Source organism: Eurypyga helias, unplaced genomic scaffold (genome assembly GCF_000690775.1).
Source record: "Eurypyga helias isolate BGI_N326 unplaced genomic scaffold, ASM69077v1 scaffold24353, whole genome shotgun sequence".
NCBI lineage: Eukaryota > Metazoa > Chordata > Aves > Eurypygiformes > Eurypygidae > Eurypyga > Eurypyga helias.
The window spans coordinates 5,311-15,828 of NW_010242182.1; the positions used below are offsets into that span (position 1 = coordinate 5,311).

Here is a 10,518-nt window from a genome sequence, read left to right on the forward strand (position 1 = left end):
TTAGTTTGTGTGCTTAAGGAAAGTTTTTTATACAGAACACAGTTATGAAAACCTTTGAAATAGAATTTTGTGATAGAAGATTGCACTCTGCATCTCAAAGCAGGATGCTGAAGAAAAGGTGAAACATCATGTTGCTGTGGGACTCTCCAGTTGGGAACATCCTTTGTTGGGGGAAGGAAGCAATGGCAGGCTTATCAAAGGCTTAATTTTGTTCTTTGAATTTGTTATTTTGATCGGTAAACGTTTCTTTCTCAGGCCACAGCTTAAACAGGCATGGAAAAAAAGTAAGGATTGTGTCAGTACATAAAGATTAATAACTGCTAACCAGAAATACCCCTCTGTTATCTAAACTTTTTGATCGTGACAGTGGTCTGGCAGCAAGCAGAAACTGTTAGAGGTTTGCCCATAGTTTTAGAATCACTGGCTTTCAGCTGTTGCGACTCGTCTCTTGCAGAAGCGAGTGGTTGAAGTCTGCGCCAGCTTGCAGAGCCCCACCTGTTGGGTGGCTGTCAGAGCGGGCTTCTGAGCGGGCGAGCTCCCTGCGGAATCTGGAAATTTGGGATCTGCGATTTTGCTGAAAGCTAGAGGGACAAACTGATATCCCTGACAGCTTAAAACAGTGCCTGGAGAGTAAGCAAACAAAGGGAGTACTGACATGATTTTGTCTCACTGTAAAGCAAACGGTCTGAAGGGAAAAGTTTATTAACGTGAGCACTACATTGCAGGTATCGACTGGGCTCCCAAAAGCGATCGCATTGTGACTTGCGGTGCAGACCGTAATGCCTACGTCTGGAGTCAGAAAGACGGCGTGTGGAAACCAACCCTTGTGATCCTGAGGATTAATCGTGCAGCCACCTTTGTGAAATGGTCTCCCTTGGAGAATAAATTTGCTGTGGGAAGTGGAGCTCGACTTATATCTGTGTGCTACTTCGAATCTGAAAATGACTGGTGAGCTGTTTGAGTTTCATTTCCATTTACACACCTGAGGCCTGCACAGGAAAGCCAAAGCTTGGAGTTTGATGTTGGTAACTAGGTTACTATTTTCCGAATTCCTGAAATCTTCAGGAATTGCAGAGGGATAGGCCTCACCAGTTCTTTTCATGGACTTTCTATGTCTTAGGGAGAGGGTTTAAATTGAAAGTGGGGAGGGTTAGATGGGACATCAGGAAGGAATTCTTCCCGCAGAGGGTGGAGAGGCCCTGGGACAGGTTGCCCAGAGAAGCTGTGGATGCCCCATCCCTGGAAGGGTCCCAGGCCAGGCTGGATGAGGCTGGGAGCAACCTGGTCTGGTGGAAGGTGTCCCTGCCCATGGCAGGGGGGTTGGAACTAGATGGTCTTTAAGGTCCCTTCCCACCCAAACCAGTCTGTGATTCCATGATTCTTTACTCTGATGTAGCAGCTAAAGGCCTTTGTCTTCACGCATTTTCAGGTTTATACGTGTTGGCGTGGATGTGTTCCGGCTGACTGCCATAAACATATGTTGCTTTTCTAAAAGTGCAAGAATTTCTGCAGAGTAAAAATTTCTTTACCACAACTGTATGGTTGAAAAAAGAGAAATGTTTCCTCCTTCCAGAATGAATGAAAAAACGTTAACTTGAGTCTTTCTTTCATATAGATTATTTGGGGCCATTCTGTCATGCATTTTTGTCCCAGTTTATAGATCTGAGACAGGACTATTGCAAATATTTCCACCATTAAGATTTTTTTTTTCTCTTTGGCATCTAAACTCGGTGCATCTGACCTTTAATGTACATTTGTACATGCTGGAGCTACATCAACCATAACCTCTGTAGAGGAAATCAGTATGTGGAGTCTCTGTTACTTTGGGTTGCAGACAGACATAAAACCACAGGTGTCTGTGCCCACCGTTCCCTGTGCAGTCTTCCATGTGGACGGGGATGCCAAACAATGATACCATCTGCAAAATACACTTTAAAGATTGTTTTGGACTTTTATGCTTTCTGATGTATTCAGTTACTAACATTTTCTCTGACTTGCCTGAAGAAGAATCAAAACCCCATATGTTGGAGACGTGTAATTTAACACGATCCTTAAAACTGCTTGTGCCTGATGGAAGTAAATTCAGAGAAAAAGCACCATCATCCTAAAGGCCATCAAGTGAATAACAGATTTCATTACTGTTTTGTAAATAGTTCAAACAAACTGTATCTGCTGAGACATATTTAGGCTGAGACTGACGCATTCAACATCGGGGCTGCTTGTCACTGTAGTGATTGAGACGTACACACTGGTCATGTCATTGGCAGCTCACCCATTTACTCGTTGCTTTTTCTAGGTACTGTTATTAAACAGCAGAAAGGTCAATAGGCAGGAGAGGTGGCTGTAAAATGCATTGGAAGGGGCTGGAGAGGACTTGCGCTTAGTGAGCTGAGAGGAGAGTGCTGCCTAGCTCCGTATCACAGGGAGAGCTGAGCTTTTATTCATAGGATCGTAGACTCACAGAATGACGTAGGTTGGGAGGGACCTTAAAGATCATCTATTCCACCCCCCTGCCATGGGCAGGGACACCTTCCACTAGGCCAGGTTGCTCAAATCCCAGGCAATTACTGGGCAAAATTCACATTAAGGACTTCCATCTAATGCATTATAAAAATGAGTTAGAAAGGGAATATGACTCAGGTGAAGAGAGATATTTAACATGAGTTTATTCATAGTATTTAAAACATGAATTAAGTTAACCATATGAAGTTCACAGGCTGTGCGAGGGAATATGAAGGATTTGAGCATACTATGTGTTTTGCAAAGATGATGTGTTTAGTCTTTGGCAAGGGGTGATCGTTTTGAGGAGTACTTCGTGGATTTGGGGGAGGCCGGTAAAATATTTTCATATTGATTTTATCTTCCTTTTTTTTTTTTTTTTAAATTTTTCATTTAGGTGGGTGAGCAAACACATTAAAAAACCCATTCGTTCCACTGTCCTTAGCCTGGACTGGCACCCCAACAATGTTTTGCTGGCTGCGGGATCCTGTGACTTCAAGTGCAGGTGAGAGGACTGAGGCATCGGTAAATCAGTCTGGATGACTGGTTCAAGTTAGTCGGTAGCACGAGCATGTTGATCGTTCATTTGCTATTAGAGTAGAAGAGGTGGCTCGTTGCACACCAAAATAAAGATCCAGCTTGAGAAACTTCAGCTTTGGTGCTGCTGCGTGCAGGCTTTGGCCTACTAACGTGTCTGTGGAGGGACGTGCCTGAATTTAATGTACTGGTGGGTCTCTTTAGTAGCAGTACACAGCAGTAGTACTACTAAGCATGCACTCAGTGCTGAGATAATAGTTGTTAGGCTGACATTAGACTAGCAGGTGTGACCTTGTAGCACACCAACACTGCTAGTTAGAGTTTAAAAAGCAATATTTAATGGTGTAGTTCCAAAAGTCAGAGTAACTTGGCACTTCTAAAGGCAGTGTCTCATTTTTCTTCCCCGAGTCACTTGTTCTCTCCCCTTTGCCTGTGCTAGCCCTAACGTTTTGCAGCCCTGTGGTGAGCAGCGTCAAGGAATCGATCCACCTGAAACTCAGTGCAACAAAACACATTTTTGAAGAGCATTTATAACAAAAAAGGCTGGTAAAAACCGATTGGCATGTGAGATGGACAGCGTAGTCCTTCATGGCATAATTACACCACGAGGGATAGGTCCTGCAGTTTGCTCTGTGCTGAGTGATTGGGGTCACTGCAGTGAGGTCTGCATGGGGACCCGTCGGCAGAGTCGTTGACTTTAGTTCATATTTTACTTAATCACTTGTACCTTGAATAATAATGAAAGCTTCTTTTCTTAAATTCTTTATGTAATAGGGCAATTTTTAAGCTTCAAAGTGTGTACTAAAAATGACTGAGAAGGAGTGGGAGAGAGGGGTGGGACCGACGATTACGTTCCTTATTTCAGAATGAAACCCATGCATCTAAATTCTATCCTTTGATACCTTTATACGTAAGGAGAGACGTTAAATGGAAGCTGCGAGGAAGAGGAGGGTTGTCTCCGTTTCCTGTCTTACCTCCGGTTTTAATTAGATAAACTAGACATGTTCACTTCCTTTCACACCACATGTGATGTAAAAGGTTCACCTCCTTGAAGCAGCTGCTTTTCACACGTGGAGGTTTTTTCATGTGCGTTCATAAAGCATCTCGGGATGTCAACATTAGGTCAGCTGAGATATATACACCTATATGTCTATATAGCTTACTTCGGACTTGAGCTCTTTTGTCTCCAGGTTTGTTCACTGCTCGTTATGTACGTTGCATCCCTGATCATCTCCTCTCTCCTGTTTTGGTTGAGAAGTTAGATTCACATCATTTTCTGTTTGGCGTGGGGGTTTTTAAGCAGATCAAGGTGTGTGACAGTCACTTTCCTGGGAGCATTCACTACAAGACTTGCTTAGTCATTTGTTTCCCATCAGAAAACTCACTCTGTCCTGCATCTTACTCTGGAAGTGGGGTCTATTTTGAAAAAAACACATCTTGGTTTAAAACATTCGGGGAACTTTCTGCTCTTCCTTTAACGCTTCATAATTTTGCTGCTTTTATCATCGCAATCTCCGTATAGGAACAGTGAAGAAAGGCGAAGTAGTGGGATTGGTACTGGGTTTATGTTTCTGTTCCTTCCCCAGAACCAGGAAAGAATATTCTCTCTGCTAAATGATGAATACAAATTCCTAGCATTCCAGTTCTAGGGAATGTTCCATTACATATTAAAGATAATTAGGGTATCTGGGCTTGAAGGATGCGTCTGTTCTGAAGGAAATCATGAAATGGATCTGCTAGAGCCACTGCCAACTGATAGGCAGCTGAGTGGGAGACCTTTGGGAAAGCGAATGGAGGGCAGAAGAGGCTCCAAGGGGATGGGTGTTCAGCAGAACTTTTTTGGTGGCTGGCCTAGATGAGCTCCTCCTCCATTTGTCTTTAAATATATACATATGTATATATATATATATATAGCTAACAGCACCGTATAGGTGTGGATTTTATATTCTTGCTGGAACAGTGATGCTTTGGGAATGAAAGTCATTTCCCAATGTTCTTTGAAGGCCAGGGCCATTTGGTTTTAAAAGAGCGGGGGACTTTAGTAGGGGAAAAGACTTTTTTTCTTCTTTTTGCTAATGGTTATCTTCAAGGTCTGTCACTACTTAGGAATGATTTCTCTGCCTTGTGTCAAAGGCTGTTGCTTTAAACATCTTGTCCTATTTCCATACATTAAGAGAAATGTCTCTATAAAATTAAGTTTGTAGAAGGATTATCTTTAGCTTATATTTAAACTGATAGAGCCAAATATAAATTCAGACTTAATTCTCTGAAAATCTGTACCTAATACAGCTGCAGTTAAACCCTTCTTGTTCCAAATGAGCAGCGCGATTTGAATAAGCTTAATATAGGTACCTTTTGAAGTGCATACCCTACATGTGTAAAAGATGTAGAAAAACAGGGAGAGGGGAGCAACGTTTTCTTAAATCCATGAAAAATAATTTGTCTTTGACTGCAACCATGAATATTTGATTGCTCATTGATACTGAAGCATTCCTCTGGTAGTAGTATGGCGTAGCTCCCTTGCTCCTCCCATTCCGTGGATGCTAATCCTATGTTTGTGACGTCCCGGTGACTTCCATGGTAACAGTCAAGAACACCATATTGTGGCATGCCTGAATCATGCCAGAGGAATGTGATGGAAGGGGGTGGCTTTCTGTTTGAACATATCTTGAAAATTGTGGTGCTGGGAAAAAAAACACCCTGTAAGAACCTTGTGGTATTGCAGGTTTTCGAGGCGTGCTCGCAGTAATGAGCCAGAACACAGCGGCTCCGAGCCCCTTTGCTGGCGTTGGAACATCAGTTTCCTTTGAAATCCTGCTAAAAAGTGAACGTTCTGAAAAAGTGGGTAATTTTGTAGGTGTTTGTATTAGCTTCTACTTACGCAGTGAAATTCCTAGGGTTTCTCTGACTGAAGCATTGAGTCTGGGAGTTATTAACGCCGCAGAGGGCTGAAAGGGAAATCTCAGCACAGTGGAAAAGGCAGCGACAGCGTGTGGTTTTGTGCCATCTTCTGGTAACAAGGAGAAAGATCCACGACACACGGCTGGGGAGGATACCCTAGGCCTGTATTTTAGGATGCAGTTTAGGATGCAGTTAGGATGGATCTGGTTGTTTCCAACATGAAATGTATACGTGGCTCCCGGGAGGTTTTTGCTGTCTTTGTTCACACCGGAATCTTTGATTTGCAGGGTGTTTTCTGCATACATCAAGGAAGTGGACGAAAAACCAGCCAGTACGCCATGGGGCTCCAAAATGCCTTTTGGGCAGCTGATGTCAGAATTTGGGGGCGCTGGAAGTGGCGGATGGGTGCATAGTGTCAGTTTTTCTGCCAGCGGTAACCGCCTAGCCTGGGTCAGTCATGATAGTACCGTGTCAGTGGCCGACGCCTCCAAAAATATGATGTAAGTAAGCTCTTTCCGTTGTCAGCAGCCGTTTGCCATAGGAGGGAGCAGCGTGTGGAATATTGTGCTCGCAGCAGCGAGAGCTGTGACTGCTGTTTCCAGTTCTGACGGTTTTACTGTCAGTTCCAGGAGTCTGTTTCAGGACTCTACAAATAAGGTAGATTCTTGGAATTTTGAGAGTATATGATTTAAATTTCTTATAAGAATTCTTGAGTGAGGTTATAGTCAATTTACTTTGGGGGTAAAATAAAAGACATTTAAAAAAAAAAAATGAAGTTCCACTCTAGTGATTGGGGAAACAATGTTTCCTTGTAAATGGATTCAAGAGAATCCAGAAACATGCTCACTCCATAACTATGAAGACCCTATCCCCAACCCGGATCTGGAAAATCCAGCAGGTCGAGGGAGGGGATTCTCCCCCTCTGCTCTGCTCTGGTGAGACCCCCCCTGGAGTGCTGCATCCAGCTGTGGAGCCCTCAACATCAGAAGGATATAGACCGGTTGGAGCGAGTCCAGAGGAGGCCCCGGAGATGCTCCGAGGGCTGGAGCCCCTCTGCTGTGATGAAAGGCTGAGAGAGTTGGGCTTGTTCAGCCTGGAGAAGAGAAGGCTCCGGGGAGGCCTTATAGCCCCTTCCAGTACCTGAAGGGGCTACAGGAATGCTGGGGGGGGGACGACTTTTTACAAGGGCCTGTAGTGACAGGACAAGGGGTAAGGGGGTTAAATTTAAAGTGGGGAGGTTTAGATTGGATATCAGGAAGGAATTCTTCCCGGAGAGGGTGGGGAGCACTAGGACAGGTTGCCCAGAGAAGCTGTGGATGCCCCATCCCTGGAAGTGTCCAAGGCCAGGCTGGATGAGGCTTGGAGCAACCTGGTCTAGTGGAAGGTGTCCCTGCCCATGGCAGGGGGGTTGGAACTAGATGATCTTTAAGGTCCCTTCCAACATAAACCATTCTGTGATTCTGTGAAAATATTTTTTCATTTCCTGAAATCTTAATTCCAACCACTGTCCTTAAGGCACTGCTGCTGCAAGGTTTCGACTTACACCCTCCAACCCAACAAAAGACTTCATTAACAATTCCTCCTGCTCCTCATCCTGATCTTAATAACTTTTCCCTGTCCATGGCTTTCCAGCCAAGAAGGAAGAGATTCCCCGTGTTTTGTAGCAGAGATCTGTGGTGGATGAAGCACATGGCTGTGCTTCATTTCAAATGTCGGTTCTGGTGGCTGCAGCAGCTGTAGAAGTACCTGCCCGGGGGTGTCACATCAGAATTCTTACTCTGCAACATCACAAATGTTGACTTAATTTAACACACAGGCTTTTTCCTCCTGAATTGATGATGTCAAGCACTAAAACTTCAAGGGTGTTTTTTGTAAATGAAATTAATAGCTTCATCAGTTTGAACCTTGGAGGGGTGGGGGGTGTATTCTTTTTAACTCTTTTCACAGTTTACACACAGTACTAGGTAACTTCAGCCTCTCACCTGGAATACCTCATGCTTGTTACAGATTTTCCAGGACACAATCATTAGGTTGAAACTTTTAATTACAAATTTCAACCTTCTGGTGTCACCTCAGGCCAACTGAGCTACACTGACTTTCTTTTCCAGTAATCCCTGTGTGGGAACGGTCTCTGTTTCTTGTTGGAGCCAAAGAGGAGAGGTTGCAATGAAGTCCTCTAACACATGTTCTTGTGTCCAGGGTTTCACAGCTGAAGACAGAGTTCCTCCCGCTCCTGAGCGTGTCCTTTGTCTCTGAGAACAGTGTGGTGGCAGCTGTAAGTGTCTATTTTCTCCCTATAGAGTGTTGTAGTGTTTTGGGGAGGGAGAAACACCGTACAGTGCGGATTCAGGAATAAGCAAGCTCTTCCACAGCGTCTGTCTTTGCATTTCTGCAGTTAAGAGCAGCAGGAACAAGGAGTGGTGATTGTTGCCTGACATGCTTTCATGATGTCTGCTTGCAGGGCCATGACTGCTGCCCAATGCTCTTCAACTGTGACGACCGTGGCTTGCTGACCTTCATTTCCAAACTCGACATTCCAAAACAGAGCATCCAGCGCAATATTTCCGCCATGGAACGCTTCCGAAACATGGACAAAAGAGCCACTACAGAAGACCGTAACACCACCTTGGAGACGCTGCACCAAAACAGTATAACGTGAGTGTCTCGGATGCCGGTACGAGGGGAAGGAACATTCCTTGTCACTTCGGTTTCCTAGGATATACCGCAGGCCTATGAGAGCTGGAATTTGCCATGCCAGATGGGTGTAGCTGGTGGCCCGTTTGCATTTTAGCCTTTTGCTCGCAGCTCTCTGTTTCTGGGGCTTACATGGAAGCTGGTAGGTTAATCATTAACACGGCATGTGTGCTGCTGCTGTTTGCTCATGTGTAGTGTGTTCGGGAGCTTGAACACGGCTTATCTTCTCCGATATGTAGGGGGTTCACGAGAGGTTGGTAGCATTGTGCAAAATCTACTCAGCAGAAGTCAGCTGAAACAGGAATGCATGTACCAGCTTCCTCTTTCAGAGGTTCTTTCCGTGTGTGATTGATTTATCAGAAGGTTTGATTCACATTAATGGAGTAAAATATCCTTGCTTTTAAAAAAAAAAAAAGTATGTGAGCTCAGAAGGGGGGCTAACATTTCTGAATCAATTTGTCTTTACTCAAGGAAAACGTTTAGGCTGCAGCTGCCAGGTGATAAAAGAGCTTTCAGCATCCTACTTCTTTGCTTATTTTTCTGAAGCGCTGTACCAAAAATCTAGGCTAAGCTCTGCTACGCTCGTGTGTCCCTGTGAGAGAGTAGGAGTTGAATTCAGCCCAAATTTCCCAGCTTTTTGGCTCTCTGGAATGGGCGTGTGTGTTACAGCTTCCACTCTCTGTTTCCAGCCAAGTGTCTATTTACGAGATAGACAAACGAGATTGTCGTAAGTTCTGCACCACCGGCATCGACGGAGCAATGACCATCTGGGATTTCAAGGTAGGCGTTTCCCGCCGTCGCTGTGCGGCCCCGGGCTGGCTTTGCTCTCCTGCATCGACGCCTGGGCCTTGGTCCTAGCGCAGGTTTCGTTAGCAGTAGGAAATCCAGACTGGAATATTCAACACTACTAGTGAGTTCCGTAAGGAAGATCTAAGATTGAGCATAAACGTGGATAAACTTTGCTTAGCGGATGGTGCTGATCCAGACTGAAAATTTTAATGGAATCGCATCATGTCCCTATAGGGATCGCACAAATTCTTTCCTTCTCCGACCTCTGCCTCAGCCAGGTTGGTACGGCCCGGCCCGCTGCCTCTCCTTGCTCCCCTCCCTTTGGGTTCTGCTCACTCTTTCTGCCTCTTGTAATTAACCTGGCAGAGCAGCGGGAAGTCACTCAGGGAACGCAGAAATTAGAAATCCCATCTAACGTGGGATCCTGGAGCAGATGGTGATTGAGATTTTCTCTCTTGCAGACCTTAGAGTCCTCTATCCAAGGTCTACGAATCATGTAAGGGTGGATTTCCGTCATCTAGCAGGACAAACTGCTCGACAGAATGCAGCTCCCACATCTGCACAAACCCGGGAAGGGAGGAGGAAGGTGGAATGTGTGGAAGCACTGAGAAAACACAGCTTGGCAGGTTTTCTTTTGAATCTAAATTTGGTGAATTGTGTTGGTTTCAAAATCAGCTGTGATTGTTCTTTTTTTATGGTTTTGTTTTTTTTCGGTTGGTTGTTTCATTCCATTCTTTACCAAAGCTGCTCCTTCGGTAGTTTATTGCAGGAAGTTATGAATCACTAACTTAAAAGGGGAATTTTATGTAAATTGTCTGCTAGAAATAATAATAATAATAATAATAAAAAAAGAAAAAACTGATTCTTGGTTTTGATGCTCATTAGCGCTGATTAAGAAAGGGGTATTGAGGGAATTAACCGGGAGGGCGGGAAAACCTTGCGCTGATATTTTATGGCCTTAACACAGGAAGAATTTGCCTTATCTGTCAGCTTCAAGGAGCTTCCTGTCGCAGAGCCAGCGGTGTGATGATGTGAAGATCCAGCTGGGCTTCTTTCGGGGCAGTTCTTCCCTCGATGTGGCGATTTTGGTACCTCCCT

The 10,518-nt window shown here is 44.6% G+C and overlaps 1 protein-coding gene across 1 annotated transcript in view; it reads left to right on the top strand.

Moving 5' to 3' along the window:
- The window catches only part of LOC104507659 (actin-related protein 2/3 complex subunit 1A), a 12,506-nt gene extending 2,224 nt beyond the window's left edge, over nucleotides 1–10,282 (top strand). The window contains exons 3-9 of the mRNA XM_010149008.1: nucleotides 726–948; nucleotides 2,897–3,004; nucleotides 6,225–6,437; nucleotides 8,137–8,212; nucleotides 8,399–8,592; nucleotides 9,321–9,411; nucleotides 9,882–10,282. Of these exons, the coding sequence (XP_010147310.1) occupies nucleotides 726–948; nucleotides 2,897–3,004; nucleotides 6,225–6,437; nucleotides 8,137–8,212; nucleotides 8,399–8,592; nucleotides 9,321–9,411; nucleotides 9,882–9,920 (944 nt within the window). The 3' untranslated portion in view covers nucleotides 9,921–10,282. The remainder of the gene's footprint in view (nucleotides 1–725; nucleotides 949–2,896; nucleotides 3,005–6,224; nucleotides 6,438–8,136; nucleotides 8,213–8,398; nucleotides 8,593–9,320; nucleotides 9,412–9,881) is intronic.
- Nucleotides 10,283–10,518: the final 236 nt, after the last annotated feature.